Source organism: Hyla sarda, chromosome 8 (genome assembly GCF_029499605.1).
Source record: "Hyla sarda isolate aHylSar1 chromosome 8, aHylSar1.hap1, whole genome shotgun sequence".
Classification (NCBI taxonomy): Eukaryota; Metazoa; Chordata; class Amphibia; order Anura; family Hylidae; genus Hyla; species Hyla sarda.
Window position 1 is genome coordinate 119,378,202 of NC_079196.1, and position 18,310 is coordinate 119,396,511.

The 18,310-nt window shown below is 42.1% G+C and overlaps 1 protein-coding gene across 1 annotated transcript in view; it reads right to left on the reverse strand.

The window, feature by feature from the left end:
- Positions 1-529: 529 nt before the first annotated feature.
- LOC130285298 (gamma-crystallin 1-like) overlaps positions 530-18,310 on the reverse strand; it is a 29,580-nt gene continuing 11,799 nt past the window's right edge. Inside the window, exon 2 of the mRNA XM_056536653.1 lies at positions 530-808. Coding sequence (XP_056392628.1) covers positions 530-808 — 279 coding nt within the window. The remainder of the gene's footprint in view (positions 809-18,310) is intronic.

Below are 18,310 nucleotides of genomic sequence, written 5' to 3' on the forward strand. Positions count from 1 at the left end.
TATTTATTTATTACTGGACTTGCCAGGTGGGCGTAGCAGTGCACTCCAGTACACCAAACATGCTAATTTGTTTATTACAATTTTTATCCAAATCTCTTAAACTGCACAATGTAGGCAAAAAAGTAAAAGCACTACTGTGATCAGCATTACTCAGAACCAGCAGGTTAGTAAGGGTAACACTGCTGTCAGATTCCTTTAGAGGATCACGTGCATTTATCTGTTGTATAGGCTTGTAGTGTGGGTGACTCTGATTACAATGATACTTACCGGTCCCCGATGCCTCTGTTCTGTCCCCAAATTTTTAGCTACATGGAAATGGCCAGTTTGGTGCACGGGGGGCGTCCCTGAGCTCCCCATGCATGGTGACATCCATCCTACACTGTGCTGAGCCTCCTCTACAGCAACTTCGAGTGTCGCTCTGCAAAGGCTCATGACAGATTCCCTTTAAGTTAAACAACATGAAATATACTGAAAAAATAAAGAACAAAAAATATATTTATATATTATTTTATTACATTCATCTGAACATTCAGTCTGAAAATTCAGTAATTTGCTTGAAGGATCCAACTCTGGCATTCTGTGCACCCCAGTCACTAAATCTTTCGTACTCTCCAGGTCTTAGTAAATACTGATGTCCCAGATAATGTGGAAGCTCATAGAAAAGCCAGTAGCCATCAAATACAGTGCAAGACTGGATGTCATGGTGATTAAAACGATCACAAACTGAAGGGCAGTCATCCATTGCTTCCAGCATTTTGCCCCCAAAATTATTTCTTTCATAAAGCCTCAGTCTGTAAGATCCTTTATACTGTAACAGAAGAATGAGGTTAAATTCAACAGGTAAAATTAATCAACAAATGTGAATCATAGCAAAGAAGCTATTGACTGTAAAGTAGCAAATCACTGATCATTCATTTCAATTACAATACTAAATAATATGAATTAACAAACTTCAATTCCATTTGTGCTTTGTAGGCTGTGTTGTGCACTTGACTAGTTTTACTACAAATGTTACATATTTAATTGGGGTACTTCACTGGCAAGCGTTCAGATCGTTTAGTTCTAAACACTGTGTGCTCACTGCGGGGGTTGGCCACGCTTCCTCCCGACGTCAGACCGCTCCCTCTCAAAGCAAGTAAAAATATTCTGAACGCTTTCCAGTGGAGTACCCCTTTAAGATACTCTTGTTAGAAAAACTGAGTTTCCAGTGGAATCATCAGTACCCCTACTTCAGCATGGAGCAGGAGACGGTGAAGGTACAGGAAAAAAAAGGTTTGGAAGCCGCTCCCAACATACCATTTTCCCTGCCAGACACTCAATAAACCTCTGCAGCTTCAATTAGACTATGTTTTTTCATGCTTTTACATGCTTTTTAGTAGCAATATGATGGAACTTTTAGTTCATGACCATCGTAATGTTTGAGCTACAATATGAGGCTGAGTTCATATCACTTTTCTTTAGTGCATCAGAGGTATATGTCAGCCTCTGGTAAACAGGGATGCCATCATACATCATGGTGGGCTGGCAGTGGGTCACCTTTGAATTTAATGGACTGAACAAAGTAAACTAATGACAGGTCAGAACATATCCTGCACATTTACATTATTTCACAGAACTTGAAATCATAGTCTGCTGCACTTTTGAGTCCTGTAAAATGAAGATATATGTAACATGGTTGTGAAAGTAAGAACTAGTTGAATTTGTTTATTTTACTAAACTCATTGGGCCCACTGATAGTACACCAAGATGTATGTAAAATGGTTGTAAAAATAATAACTAGTTGACTTTGTTTATTCCACTAAACTCATTGGGCCCACTGACAGTTAGTGATGTCGCAAACATAAAATTTTCCGTTCACGAACGGCAAACGCGAATTCCCGCAAAAGTTTGCGAACCGGCGAACCAGGTGAACCGCCATAGACTTCAACAGGCAGGCGAATTTTAAAACTCACAGGGACTCTTTCTGGCCACAGTAAGGGAAAAGTTGTTTCAAGGGGACTAACACCTGGACTGTGGCATGCTGGAGGAGGATCCATGGCAAAACTCCCATGGAAAAATACATAGTTGATGCAGAGTCTGGTTTTAATCCATAAAGGGCATAAATCACCTAACATTCATAAATTGTTTGGAATAACGTGCTTTAAAACATCAGGTATGATGTTGTATCGATCAGGTAGTGTAGGTCTCCAGGGCAACCCCGCTCCTTCAGCTGCTGGGACAGTGGGGCTCTCGTGCTGAGGGAGTGTCCTGGCTGCAGGATTTGCTGGAGCCTGAGTGCTGCTGACAATTGATCCTGCTGCTGCTCTACTAACCCCCTCTGTGCTGGCCTGTGCTGAGACTTAAGCTCAACATCTCCGCAGCGGAGGAGAGTGTCTCCCCTGGTTACGTGGTCAGCCTGGATATCTATAAGGCTTTTGATTCCGTTGAGTGGCACTATATTTGGTGCCTGATGCGGATCCTCCGCTCCGGACCTGTTTTTCGGAAATGGCCCCCCTTGCCACTGTTTGCAGGGCCATCACCTGGACCGTGTTTCTCTTCATCTGGGGCAAAATGGACAGAGTTAAATGGACTGTTATGTACAAGGAGCCCAGCAAGGGTGGGAAGGGAGTCCCCGATGTCCCCACTCCGCTGCAGGCTTCTTTTGCATGTGTCAGCGTGCAGAGGACTTTGGTCGAAAAGAAAGGCTCCTCGGGCAGGTCCATGTCCCGCCTGTTTCTCATGTCCCACTGGAAGAGGATCGGCTGGGACAAGTGGGACAGCTCCATCCCTTACAACTGGCACACTCCCTGATACTATGGGGATGTTGTCTGGTTCACAGGTGAAAAGCATCTGGAGGGACTCAAGCCCGATTTGTGGAAGCCTAAGATGATTTACAAGCACATCAGAGCTAAGGGCTTGCTGGAGCCAGTTCCAAGGCTCCCTAAGGCCACAGCAGAGATTGTTTGGGACAATGTAGCCTCTGCCAGGCTAATCAATGGACACAAGGACTTGTCGTGGAAGGCATTCAGGGGAGACTATTTCTGAGGTCATTCATGCATGCCTGTGGCCTCTGCAAAACCAGGTACTGCCCCAGGTTCCCCTATGTGGAGGAAACATCTATGCACGTCTTTTGGCAGTGCCCCTTTGCGCAGGACCTATTGAACGCCCTGGAACCTGAGCTTAGAGACTCGGTACCCAGGAACTACCTATCGTACCATTCGGTGCTTTATGGACTTTTTCCTGGGGTTCACGACGTGGAGGCCATCCGGGAGACCTGGCGCCTTATGAACTGTTTTAAGGATGCTATATGGCTGGCCAGGAATCGCCTCATCTACAACAGGGAGGACATGTCCGTCCAGGACATTGCAAGGTTAACTCCTACTAGTGTGATTTTGGTGGTTCATGTTGGGAGGAATGACCTTTGTCATTCCGGGGTTCCAGACCTTATAATTCTCATGAAGGCTGATGTGGAGAGAATCTTGGTTTTCTTTTACAGAACTGGTGCATGTGTGGTCGGAGATTGTTCCGAGGGTTTCGTGGCAGGGAGCCCGCAATGCCGAAGCCTTCGAGCGATCTCAACGGATGGTGAACTCACGGATGCCAAGGTTTGGGCGCTCGAAAGTTGGTGAGGTTTTTCGCCACCGGGAGCTCGAAGGGGACAACAGGCGTTTTATGATCCCGGACGGGGTCCACCTGAACGATATTGGCCTGGACATATTTTTGTCTGGCCTTCAGGATGGCCTAGAGCAGGCACTTTTCCTCCTTCGTGGTGGTCGGAGCACCGTGTAGATGTACACGGGCTCCTCGGTGGCCTGGTAAGAGAGGAGTTGGAGCAAAAAGGTACCGAGGGCACATATGCCCGCCAGTAGTCTGGCGGTCGCCATACCGCCTTGGTAAGAGTTTCTGGTTTATGTTGAGGTAAAAGCTGATGTTAAATGTTAACTGTCGTGCCGTTTTATATGGTTATGTTGTTTACATAAAATAAATTTGAGATGTGACCACTTCCCAGCCCAGTTAAAATGGAGAATTGAGTCTGTCATTTTTGGGGGGAAAGGGGGAGAGGGCTCTTGTTATATAAGGGGAAGTGTGTTCTATGCAGTGAAATGTACACTACTGTTACACCAGATATAAGTTGCCCTGGTGTTATTTTTATTTTAAATGCAAGCTATTGTGACACCAGATAGTAGTGGTGTGTTAAGTAGTTCTATTCTTATCAGTTGAATCCCTGTTATGTCCCTAATCAGGGGAAGTGTATATGGAATCGGTTTTAGGAACTGGGAGATGGAAAAAGATGCTTGGTCGGACCTCCTATTTCAAATTTGGGGCAATGCACGTGCAATCTAATGTGCCACCGGATAGGAATAGTACTACTTAACACACCACTCCTATTAGTTTAATCCCTGTTAGGCTGGGTTCACACTACGTTTTTGCCATACTGTTTTCAATCCGTTTTTGTAAAGAAAACCGTATGGCAAAAAGACGGATGGAACAGTATGGAAAAAAGTAAACCGTATGCGTTTTTAAACAGTATACTGTTTTTAAAAGTGCATACAGTTCCGTCAGTTTTTATTTAAAAAAAAACAACATACGTTTTTGAAAATGTTGTCCATTTTTAATGGGAGGGGTCTTGGGTGGGGACTTTAGGATTCAAATGCGCATGTGCAAAGTAAAAGCGTATACGTTTTTCCTGTATGGAACCGTATACATGTGCGTTTCCCATTGATGTCCATGTTAAAAAAACGTATGCGATTGCAGTACGGTTTTTAAACCGGAGACAAAATCGTGGTCAACCACAGTTTTGACTCCGGTTTAAAAACTGTACTGCAACCGCATATGTTTTTTTTTTAACATGGACGTCAATAGGAAACGCACATGTATACGGTTCCATACGGGAAAAACTTATACGTTTTTACTTTGCACATGGGCATTTGAATCCTAAAGTCCCCACCCAAGACCCCTCCCATTATAAATGGACAAAATTTTCAAAAACGTATGGGTTTTTTTTAAATAAAAACTGACGGAACTGTATGCACTTTTAAAAACAGTATACTGTTTAAAAACGCATACGGTTTACTTTTTTCCTTACTGTTCCATCCGTTTTTTTGCCATACGGTTTTCTTTAGAAAAACGGATTGAAAACAGTATGGCAAAAACGTAGTGTGAACCCAGCCTTATGTGCCTTTTTTTATTTGGTTTTTGAAGCCACAGTGCAGCACCAGAGGGCAGAAAAATGAGGCATGTGCACATGCCTGAAAAATTAGGTATTGTAGCAGCCGTTGTAGCAGCGTCCAGAAAAATGTATGTTTGTTTCCCAGGCAGAAAGTGCCCTAAAAAATTGCAGCTCTAACCCTAGTTGGTGGCGGATAAGTCACGCAAGTCATCCGGTATTCAGAGGTAAAATGCGTGTGGACCATTTTTAGCCCAAGGCAGCTCATCTCATCAGGCCATTTTTAGTCGAATGTATCGCCCACTGTCAGTCTCTTCGGGATCCATCCCTCATTCATCTTAATAAAGGTGAGGTAATCTACACTTTTTTGACCTAGGCGACTTCTCTTCTCAGTGACAACCTGCTGCACTGAAGGTCCTTTCTGATAGGACACTTGAAGCGGGGCTGGCCAGAAGTTCTATCGCAAATTGGGATAATTCAGGCCACAGGTCAAGCCTGCACATCCAGTAGTCAAGGGGTTCATCGCTCCTTAGAATGTCGATATCTGTAGTTAAGGCGAGGTAGTCTGCTACCTGTCGGTCGAGTCGTTCTCTGAGGGTGGACCCCGAAGGGCTGTGGGGATGCGTAGGACTTAAAAAGCTCTGCATGTCCTCCATCAACAACACGTCTGTAAAGCGTCCTGTCCTTGCCGGCGTGGTCGTGGGAGGAGGAGGATTACTTTCACCTCCTCCAATGTTAGATTCCCGTTGTGCTGTGACATGACCCTTATACGCTGTGTAAAGCATACTTTTTAATTTAATTTGTACCTGCTGCATCCTTTACGTCATGCTGTAATTCGGTAACATTTCAGGTACTTTCTGCTGATACTGGGGGTCTAGTAGCGTGGACACCCAATACAGGTCGTTCTCCTTCAGCCTTTTTATACGAGGGTCCCTCAACAGGCACAACAGCATGAAAGACCCCATTTGCACAAGATTGGATGCTGAGCTACTCATGTCCCGTTCCTCGTCCTCAGTGATCTCACGGAAGGTATTATCTTCCCCCCAGCCACATACAACTCCACGGGTACCAGATAGGTGACACCAAGCACCCTGGGATGCTTGTTGTGGTTGGTCTTCCTCCTCCTCCTCAAAGCCACATTCTGACTCCTCTTCCCACAATCCTCTTCCAGCGTTGCTGCAGGTCCAGCAAGCGATGCTGATAAGGCTGTTTCTGGTGGTGATGGTGACCACAACTCTTCCTCTTCACGCTCATCTACGGCCTGATCCAGCACTCTTCGCAGGGCACGCTCCAGGAAGAAAACAAATGGAATGATGTCGCTGATTAGGTTTGTCACTAGGTTTGTCACTTCCTCAAAAGTACGCATGAGCCTACAGGCATTGCGCATGAGCTTCCAGTAACGTGGCAAAAAATTCCCAGCTCCGCAGAGGCTGTCCTAGCACCCCGGTCTTATAAATATTCGTTAACGGCTTTTTCTTGTTGGAGCAGGCGGTCGATCATTAGGAGTGTTGAATTCCAACGTGTCGGGCTGTTGCAAATCCTCTCTGTCTCCCAATCTGAACTTCCCCCTGTTCTTCTCTTCTAGCGGGCACCCACGTGACATGCAAGCTATTGTGACACCAAATATGGCATGTTGTTTTGCCGCTGGATATCTAAAAAGTGTGCCATGGCCGTGTAGGAAGGCCTGAAATTGCCACACACCTTCCTGGCCTGCTTCAGGACGTCCTGTAAGCCTGGGTACTTATGCACAAAGCATTGTACGTGTGTCAACTTGCCCAAATTGAATGCCGCCAACAAATTTGTTCCGTTGTCACAAACCACTTTGCCAATCTCCAGTTGGTGCAGAGTCAGACACTGTTCCACCTGTGCATTCAGGGCAGACAGGACTGCGGTGTGACTCTGCTTTCAGGCAAGTCAAACCAAGATGGCGTGTCACTGCCGTATCCTGGATGTGGAATAGCATCTGGGGAGCTCAGGGGGGGGGGGCAGTGATGTGGAGCAAGACACAGAAGAGGACTAAGAAGACCAGGTATCAGTGGTCAGATGGACCCTTGCCCCAACACTGTGTGCCAGACATGCCATTACTTCCTTTTGCACAATCGAGTACAGGTTGGGGATTGCCTTTTGTGCAAAGAAATTTCGGCTGGGTACCTTCCACTGCAGTGTTCCAATAGCCTCAGCCTCCACCAGCTTGTATGGTAAAAGCTGGCGGGCTAAAAGTTCAGACAAGCCAGCTGTCAGACGCCGTGCAAGGCGGTGACTTTGTGACATTGGCTTCTTACGCTCAAACATGTCCTTGAGAGACACCTGTCTGTGGGCAGATAAGCAGGAACTACTCAAGGCGAGAGACGGAGTGGCGGATGGTTGAGAGGGGGTAAGGAGGAGAGCAGTGGTTGACGTGGCTGAAGATGCTGGACCAGGAGGAGGATGGCGGCTTTGAGTTTGTGTGCTGCTTGTACTCATGTGTTGATTCCATAGGTGTTTGTGATGTGACATCATGTGCCTTCGCAAAGCAGTTGTACCTAGGTGGGTGTTGGACTTCCCAAGACTCAGTTTCTTTTGGCACAGGTTGCAAATGGCATCGCTGTTGTCAGAGGCAGATACACAAAAAAATGCCACACTTCTGAGCTCTGCAATGACAACATTCTGGTGGTGGCAACAGCATGCATTGATTGGCATGCTGTCTTGCTGACCCCGGGTGCCGATGCATGCTGTTTGACTGTGCCACTAGCTCCTTGCGTTGACCTCCCCCTGCTTCCAACTCGTCTCCTCCTCCTCTCTGTCTCCCCATCTGAACTTCCCCCTGTTCTTCTTCTCTTCTAGTGGGCACCCTCATGACATGCAAGCTATTGTGACACCAAATATGAGTTGTGGCACTGGGCAAGTGGGCACAATATATGCTGTGAGCCTGCCACACACGCTGCCAGGCAGGCAAATGCTATTAGATTACACAGGGAAACAAAAAAAAAAAAAGACTGATGTTTGAGCCCTAAAAAGTTATTTTTTGGGTGCTGTCCTTACAGCAGAGATCAGATTAGTCCTTTAGGGCTGTAGTGGACCCTGAATAAACTACCTAGCTATCGCTTTCCCTATGAAATCAGGAGCTGGTTTACTTTTCCCTCCTCTCACTACATATGCAGCTTCAGAATGAAGTTAAAATGGAGTCCGTCCGAGAGGTGGGAGGGTCTGGGAGGGAGGGTCTGCTGTTGATTACAGCTGTATAGCTTTTCATGTTCTATCTATATACTCATGTTTTATCTATATCTTTGTTCTAGCAGTGTGCTGCTGTATTTTCCTGTTGCTGTATATTTAGCCCAGCAGCATGCACCTGTAAGCCAGGTCTATATTATAGATTGGAATCAATAGTGCTGGCCAACTTATTATTTGGTTGTATTACACATACGGGGGAGTGGCTACCTCCATGTTGGCTCTTGCACCCCACCCATCTCTATTAGGTGTATATAAGGTGCCTTGGATGTTTCAGATCTTGCAATGTCTGCTGAGCTGTTTACACAGAGGCATATTCATAGTGTAGGGTCCATCCCAGAATGAGGTCACCTTAACGTGGTGGGACATTCCAAGCTATTTGGCCGCCAAATTTGCAAGCTAAGTACCTCATAATTTCATATTTTCATTTATTGCATTACAGCTGTATAGCTTTTCATGTTCTATCTATATACTCATGTTTTATCTATATATTTGTGCTAGCAGTGTGCTGCTGTATTTTCCTGTTGCTATATATATATATATATATATATATATATATATATATATATATATGTAGAAAGGAAAAAGCCAGCACTGCTGCACTCACGTGGGGAAGGAGCTTACTGGTTTACCACCACGAACGGGTCCTGTGCTGCCTCACTCCCGGTGCTCAGTCCGCTTTCAGCTCAAGCGTCATGTTCAGAGAAATGAAAAGTTTGCAAATGGCACTCACGGTACAGCAGGAAGTTTTATTCGGGAATGCTGGTACACGCAACAAGAACGCCAGGTAAGTCGACCAGTTTCGCGCTGCACAGAGCTCTTACACGTGACCTCTGACTACTACTAACCCCTCCCACCTTGTATACAAAACAAGTGGTGGCATATAAAATGAAATGTGATACAAAAGTAACATTTACTAAACAAAGGTTAAAAGCACATACTTATGTACAATGTATGTATTATTCTTACTTCGTAGTATACTTATACAGAGCTCATTATTATTCAACTCGGACACTAATTAGTAATAACACTAGGAATGAACATATACCTTATATTAACAACTTGTACCTACACTATGGAAACACATTGAGGTCCTCCCGTAGATTTAAACCTAGCGGTCCTATAGCATCTGTGAGTATAATCATTTCTGCTTCTTTCTGTAAGAGTAATTTATGTCTATCTCCTCCATATTTTAAAGGCACAACAGTTTTTAGTCTTAGAAATTTTAAGTCTTCAATTTTATTATTATGTTTATTTTTCATATGTTCTATGACTTTAGGACAGCCCTTACCCGTAGTGAGTGAACGGAAATGTTCTCTGATCCTTTTATGCACTGGTCTTATGGTCTTACCAATATAGTATAGACCACATGTACAGACCAGTGCATAAACAGTGTGTGTGGTTTTACAGTTGATGAAATCCTGTATAGTAATACTCTGCATGCCTAATTGTATATTTTTCATTTGTAACATATATGAAAATAAATTACATTGCCCCCATTTAAAGTACCCTTGTGGTTTAGATTTTTCTATCCAATTACTTGATGTATTGTCTTGCAATCTTCCCTTTACAATGTGGTCTCTAATGTTCTTAGTTCTGCGAAAAGAAATAAGTGGTTTATTTAATTCCTTTTTTCCTAGGATATCATCCTGCTGAAGAATATGCCAATTTTTGTAAACAGCTGACCTAATCCTATTTTCCATGGGACTATACATAAATGAATAGGTAAAATGTTTTGCTTGTTCATTTGTATCCAATTTTTGCCTTATTTTCTTTTTCTGTAACAATTGGTTACGTGGTATTTTCCTTACATGATTTAAAGCTTCGCTCAAGATAGATTCAGGGTATCCTCTTTCTACTAGTCTGTCCCACAGTTGTTTAGCCTGTATCTCAAATGTTTCCATAGTGGTATTTATTCATTTTAATCTGATAAATTGTCCGAAAGGGAGTGATTTTTTATCATGATGTGAATGGAAGCTGTCATATCTTAATAGGGAATTTGAAGCTGTTGATTTTCTGAATCCCTTAACCTCTAAATGATTGTTTTTGACTACAAGTTTGGTATCTAAGAATTCTATACTGTTATAGCCCACCACGCTAGTAAAGTGCATATTGTGACTATTGTCATTCATGTAGGCGACGAACTGGTGGAACTGGTCGCCCGACCAGACCACCAGCACATCGTCCACATACCTCAAGTAAAGTGCCAGGTGCTTCAGGAAGGGGTTGTTAGGTGAAAAGACCTTATCCTCCTCGAGGACCCCCCAAAAAATATTTGCGAAAGTAGGTGCCACGGGGGTCGCCATCGTGGTCCCAGACCCCTGGTTAAACCAGCGGTTATTAAATTGGAAGGCTTTGTGAGATAAAACAAATTGTAGCATTTCACAAATGTAATTTACAAAAACAGGACTGTTTTTCTGTCTGGTCTAGCCGACACCGGGCAGCCTCCACACCCGCCTCCACGTCGATACTAGCCAAAATAAAATGTTCCTGCCACCCAAAGTTATCCAAAATTTGTAATAAATGTTGTGTATCTTTTAAGTATGCAGTTATAGTAGATAGTAATGGACGCAAAACCCAGTCGAGATATTGGGACAGGGGCTCAGTAACTGAGCCCCTGCCCGCAACAATTGGCCTTCCTGGGGGTGTACGAGCGTCTTTATGAACCTTGGGTGTCCAGTACCAATATGGTTTTTGTGGGTGTAAAATAAACATTTTTTTTTGCAAATCTTTCCGAAAATATATTATTTTCCACCCCTCTCCTAAGTAGCGATCTGGCACTCTCTTGATATTGTGTAGTTGGATCTTTCCATAATTCAGTATATGTGTTTTGGTCACCTAGCTGACGACTAGCTTCTTGCAAATAGTAGTCTCGAGACAAAAGCACTATGTTTCCGCCCTTGTCCGCAGGTTTCACAATTACATCTGTTTGATCAGATAGCCATTTTAGAGCACTCCGTTCACCCACTGTAAGATTTGGGGTGGATTTAGGATAAATAAGTGCTTTAATGTCTTGAATGACGTTTTCCATAAAATTATGGATATTGGAACCTGCGGGCAAGGGCGGATTAAACACAGAGGGAACACCTCCTGTAAATGGTCTATACTCTGTCACCTTGTCAGGATCTTGTACATTCTCATCCCCTGCAATTTCCATTAGCAACGACACTACATTTCTGTCTTGTTCAGACCAGGAAGGGTTAACCCTAAAGCCCAAAGGGCTAATTAACGATGGAACTTCACCTTCTAACTGGTCTGACTCTTTATAAAATCTGTGAAGTAAAATTCAGTGTTAATACAATAATTTAATCCTTTCTTCAACAATGACTGATAATCCTCAGAAATAATATGTTTTGTGAGATTAATAATGCTGGACTGACCTGTGTACGGTCTGGAGAGGCAAATTCACCTACTGCTGCCAGGTGACTTGCTTTCTCTTCATCCCACATCTTCTTGGAAATCTTTTTGCACCTGCCCCGCCGTATCCTCCTCTTGCGGGGGGTGCACTTGTTGGTCCCCCGTAACCACTTGGTTAGGGGGATCCTTAGGTAGGGTAATGTCTCCAGTCTCACTCGAGTCGGACCCCGAGTCTGTAGTCCAGTAATCTTGAGCTGGTCTCCGTGGTCTTCTTTGATGTCTGGTCTTCTTCAGATTCCAGTCGAATACATGACCACCATTATAATCTTGTTTGTCCCTTAGATATTTATTCTTTTTACGTTCCTTAATGTCCGCTTGAATCGGCAATATCTTTTTTTCCACCTTTTTTTCAAATAGATTATACTATTCCTTATTCACACGGGTTTTTAATTCCATTTTAGCTTTAAGGAGTTGTGCAGTTATTGAGGCATACTCTTTCTCAGTTCGTTTTAACATCAGTTTAGAAAGCTTTAAACTGTGTTTTTGATGTAATGCAGCCCATTCTTTCATAAATTCATTATCATCCTGGAATTGCGACAACTCCTTAAAAACTCTCAGTCCACGTGGAACACGTGCACTTTCACAATAGGACAGTAAGGAAATGACTGTCCAAAAAATTTGACTTCTTTTTCAGAAAGCATTATAACTCTATATTCCAAGGACTTAGTACCAAGTACTTGCAGTTCGTCCTTTAAATTACATTGTGCAAAAAATTATGTTGCGTCTTCTCTACCAGCTAATAAATTCCCAGGACCTATAAGCAGTAGGTTTTCCAATGCCGCACTCGCGTCTGAGGCTGCTTGTTCCATAGACTCCATCTTAAACCAACTATATTCAGCTACAGCGTGCTCAGACCATCAGCAATCAGCACAAGCACTTCATACACAAGTAGAAAGAAGAATAAGGAACAGTATGATCTATTTGAAAAAAAGGTGCGAAAAAAAGATATTGCCGATCCAAGCGGACATTAAGGAACGTAAAAAGAATAAATATCTAAGGGACAAACAAGATTATGATGGTGGTCATGTATTCGACTGGAATCTGAAGAAGACCAGACGTCAAAGAAGACCACGGAGACCAGCTCAAGATTACTGGACTACAGACTCGGGGTCCGACTCGAGTGGGACTGGAGACATTACCCTACCTAAGGATCCCCCTAACCAAGTGGTTACGGGGACCAACAAGTGCATCCCCCCGCAAGAGGAGGATATGGTGAAAAAAGATTCCCAAGAAGAGGTGTGATGAAGAGAAAGCAAGTCACCTGGCAGCAGTAGGTGAATTTGCCTCTCCAGACCCTACAGGTCAGTTCAGCATTATTAATCTCACAAAACATATTATTTCTGAGGATTGTCAGTCATTGTTGAAGAAAGGGTTACATTATTGTATTAACACTGAATTTTACTTCACAGATTTTTATAATTGATTTACATAAGTCTATTAAAAAATGAATTTATATTGTTTTTTTCTCAGTGGTCATACACTAGACAAAGAGTCAGACCAGTTAGAAGGTGAAGTTCCATCGTTAATTAGCCCTTTGGGCTTTATGGTTAACCCTTCCTGGTCTGAACAAGACAGAAATGTAGTGTCGTTGCTAATGGAAATGGCAGGGGATGAGAATGTACAAGATCCTGACAAGGTGACAGAGTATAGACCATTTACAGGAGGTGTTCCATCTGTGTTTAATCCGCCCTTGCCCGCAGGTTCCAATATCCTTAATTTTATGGAAAACGTCATTCAAGACGTTAAAGCACTTATTTATCCTAAATACACCCCAAATCTTACAGTGGGTGAAAGGAATGCTCTAAAATGATCAAACAGATGTAATTGTGAAACCTGCGGACAAGGGCGGAAACATAGTGCTTTTGTCTCGAGACTACTATTTGCAAGAAGCTAGTCATCAGCTAGGTGACCAAAACACATATACTGAATTATCGAAAGATCCAACTACACAATATCAAGAGAGTGCCAGATCGCTACTTAGGAGAGGGGTGGAAAATAATATATTTTTGGAAAGATTTGCAAAAAAACCTGTTTATTTTACACCCACAAAAACCATATTGGTACTGGACACCCAAGGTTCATAAAGACGCTCGTACACCCCCAGGAAGGCCGATTGTTGCAACTGAGCCCCTGTCCCAATATCTCGACTGGGTTTTGCGTCCATTATTATCTACTATAACTGCGTACTTAAAAGATACACAACATTTCTTACAAATTTTGGAAAACTTTGGGTGGCAGGAACATTTTATTTTGGCTAGTATCGACGTGGAGAGCCTCTACACTCGCATCCCTCAGGGTGCGAGTGTGGAGGCTGTCCGGCATCGACTAGACCAGACAGAAAAACACAGTCCTGTTTTTGTAAATTACATTTGTAAAATGCTACAATTTGTTTTATCTCACAACGCCTACCAATTTAATAACCGCTGGTTTAACCAGGGGTCTGGGACCGCGATGGGGACCCCGTGGCACCTACTTTCCCAAATATTTTTTTGTGGATCCTCGAGGAGGACAAGGTCTTTTCACCTATCAACCCCTACCTGAAGCACCTGGCACTTTACTTGATGTATTAGGACGACGTGCTGGTGGTCTGGTCGGGTGACACCGACCAGTTCCACCAGTTCGTCGCCTACATGAATGACAATAGTCACAATATGCACTTTACTAGCGTGGTGGGCTATAACAGCATATAATTCTTAGATACCAAACTTGTAGTCAAGAACAATCATTTAGAGGTTGAGGGATTCAGAAAATCAACAGCTTCAAATTCCCTATTAAGATATGACAGCTTCCATTCACATCATGTTAAAAAATCACTCCCTTTCGGACAATTTATCAGATTAAAACGAATAAATACCACTATGCAAACATTTGAGATACAGGCTAAACAACTGTGGGAGAGACTAATAGAAAGGGGATACCCTGAATCTATCTTGAGCGAAGCTTTAAATCATGTAAGGAAAATACCACGTAACCAATTGTTACAGAAAAAGAAAATAAGGCAAAAATTTGATACAAATGAAAAAGCAAAAAATTTTACCTTTTCATTTATGTATAGTCCCATGGAAAATAGGATTAGGTCAGCTATTTACAAAAATTGGCATATTCTGCAGCAAGATGATATCCTAGGAAAAAAATAATTAAATAAACCACTTATTTCTTTTTGCAGAACTAAGAAGATTAGAGACCACATTGTAAAGGGAAGATTGCAAGACAATACATCAAGTAATTGGATAGAAAAATCTAAACCACAAGGGTGCTTTAAATGTGGGCAATGCAATTTATGTTCATATATGTTACAAATGAAAAATATACAATTAGGCATGCAGAGTATTACTATACAGGATTTCATCACATGTAAAACCACACACCCCGTTTATGCACTGGTCTGTACTTGTGGTCTATACTATATTGGTAAGACCATAAGACCAGTGCATAAAAGGATCAGTGAACATTTCCGTTCACTCACTACGGGTAAGGGCTGTCCTAAAGTCATAGAACATATGAAAAATAAACATAATAATAAAATTGAAGACTTAAAATTCCTAGGACTAAGAACAGTTGTGCCTTTAAAATATGGAGGAGATAGACATAAATTACTCTTACAGAAAGAAGCAGAAATGATTATACTCACAGATGCTATAGGACCGCTAGGTTTAAATCTACGGGAGGACCTCAATGTGTTTCCATAGTGTAGGTACAAGTTGTTAATATAAGGTATATGTTCACACCTAGCATTATTACTAATTAGTGTCCGAGTTGAATAATAATGAGCTCTGTATAAGTATACTACGAAGTAAGAATAATACATACATTGTACATAAGTATGTGCTTTTTACCCTTGTTTAGTAAATGTTACTTTTGTATCACATTGCATTTTATACGTCACCACTTGTTTTGTATATAAGGGGGGAGGGGTTAGTAGTAGTCAGAGGTCACGTGTAAGCGCTCTGTGCAGCCTGAAACCGGTCGACTTACCTGGCGTTCTTGTTGCGTGTACCAGCATTCCCGAAAAAAACTTCCTGCTGTACCGTGAGTGCCATTTGTGAACTCTTCATTTCTCTCATGGGCTTATGGACTAAAGTATTTCTCCCTGACTCTTCATGGCTTCACCCCTTCAGGTAGCCTTTGTGATGAGGATGGGTCCCTCTGTCTGTATGGCTGTGAGTCCCCTGGTCAGTGAGTTCCTGGATCTGTCCCAAACCCGCTTTTTAACTCTTGCCCTATCTAAAAGATCCTCCCCCACAAATATCAGATCATCCGATGGTGATTGGTGGGTGTGTATATGGAGATCAGGGCAAGTCACATGTCTAGGCTTATGACATCACAGCTAATCATTAATTTACTCTTTATGCTGTATGATTAACCCCTTAAGGACTTAGCACGTATGAGTACGTCCTAAGTCCGGTCCCTGTCTATAACGCGGGGTCCCAGCGGGACCCCACGTTATAGTGGGATGGTCCCGGCACCTATTCACAGCCGGAACCCGCGGCTAATAGCGCACGGCTGCAATCGTTCGGCCACATGCTATTAACCCTTCCGATGCGGCGCTCAAAGCTGAGCACTGTATCGAAAGTAAAAGTAAATGCTTCCCGGCTGCTCAGTCGGGCTGATCGGGGTCATCGCGATAAAATGGTGATGCCCCGATCAGCTACCCAGAGAGAAGAAGGTCTCTTCCTTCTTCCGTTGGCGTCCGGGCTCCGATTGATTGCTCCACGCCTGAGTTACAGGCTGGAGCAATCAACCGCCGATTACACAGCTTGTTGCCATGCAACGGCAAGGCAACAATCTGTGTATGCAATCAGCCATTGCAAGCCCATAGGTCCCTATAGGAGCTATGAGCTTGCAAAAAAAAAGTGTAAAAAAAAAAGTTAACCCTTTCAGGTATTCCCTTCTGAAATAAAAGTTGAAATGACCCGGCATTTCCTAGTAACAAAATAAAACTGTGTAAATAAAAATAAACATATGTGGTATCAACGCACGCTGAAATGTCCGAATTATAAAAATATACCACTTTTAAAACCGCACGTTCAATGGCGTACACGCAAAAAAATTCCAAAGTCCAAAATAGCGCATTTTTGATCACTTTCTATATCACAAAAAAGTGAATAAAAAGTGATCAAAAAGTTTGATCAGAACAAAAATGGTACCACTAAAAACTTCAGATCACAGCACAAAAAATGAGCCCTCACAGTGCCCTGAACATAGAAAAATAAAAAAGTTATAGGGTTCAGAAAATGACAATTTTAAACATATAAATTTTCCTGCATGTATTTAGGATTTTTTTCTGAAGTAATACAAAATCAAACCTATACAAGTAGGGTATCATTTTAACCCTATGGACCTACAGAATAAAGATAAGGTGTAATTTTTACCGAAAAATGAACTGCGTAGAAACGGAAGCCCCCAAAATTTACAAAATGGCATTTTTTCTTCAAGTTTGTCGCACAATTAATCTTTTTTCCTTTTCGCCGTGGCTTTTTTCTGTAAAATGACTAATGTCGCTGTAAAGTAGAATTGGTGGCGCAAAAAATGAGCCATAATACAAATTTTTAGATGCAAAATTGAAAGGGTTATGATTTTTTAAAGGCAAGGAGGAAAAAACGAAAATGCAAAAACGTGAAATCGCTCAGTCCTTAAGGGGTTAAATTCACCATAAGTGATATATATATATATATATATATATATATATATATATATATATATATATATTCATAGTACGCTATATTATTCCTGATATTAATAATCATGAATTAATCCATCAGGCAACACCAAAAAAAAAAAACATCACACATTATCTATACATCTGAATACAGCATTTAGCTATATAGCTGTAAATACAATCATACTGCTAATGGTTACAATGCCCCTTTCTATCAGTTATACATCAATATGCATCAATAGAGAGAGAGAGAGAGAGAGAGAGAGAGAGAGAGAGAGAGAGAGAGAGAGAGAGAGAGAGAGAGAGAGAGAGAGAGAGAGAGACATATTGTTAATCAATATCAATATTGTATAATAGGGCATTATAGCACATTCATGATCATATTTTAAGAATGCTTTATAAAAAATACATGAATTTTAGCCTTTAAGTCACCCATTGTTCTGGCTAAAACTAATCATTGTATATTGACATTTTCTCAGGGACTTGTCTGTTTACAGATAGTCTGAGGCAAAACTATACCTATTGAAACTTCTCGGGCATCTCAAATAAATGGCCAGATACAGATAAATAGAATGCAAATATGTCCTATTGATAAGCACACACACACCTTTTTTCCAGGTGTGTATAGCAAAGACCATTGTGTACAGAAAATGCTCTCTTGGACTTTTTATCTGAGACTTGTCAATAAAGCCTTAGAGATGGGCTTTGGTCTCTCAAAGACTCCATTTTAGGCCTTCTGAAAAGATACACATAATGGTGGATCATATTGCCATGTTATATTAGAAATACTGATTCATATTTGGGGCTTATTAGCACGACATGATATATAAAAAAAGTTTTTTTTCCTGGATAACCCCTTTAACTATTAACTTCATAGTCAA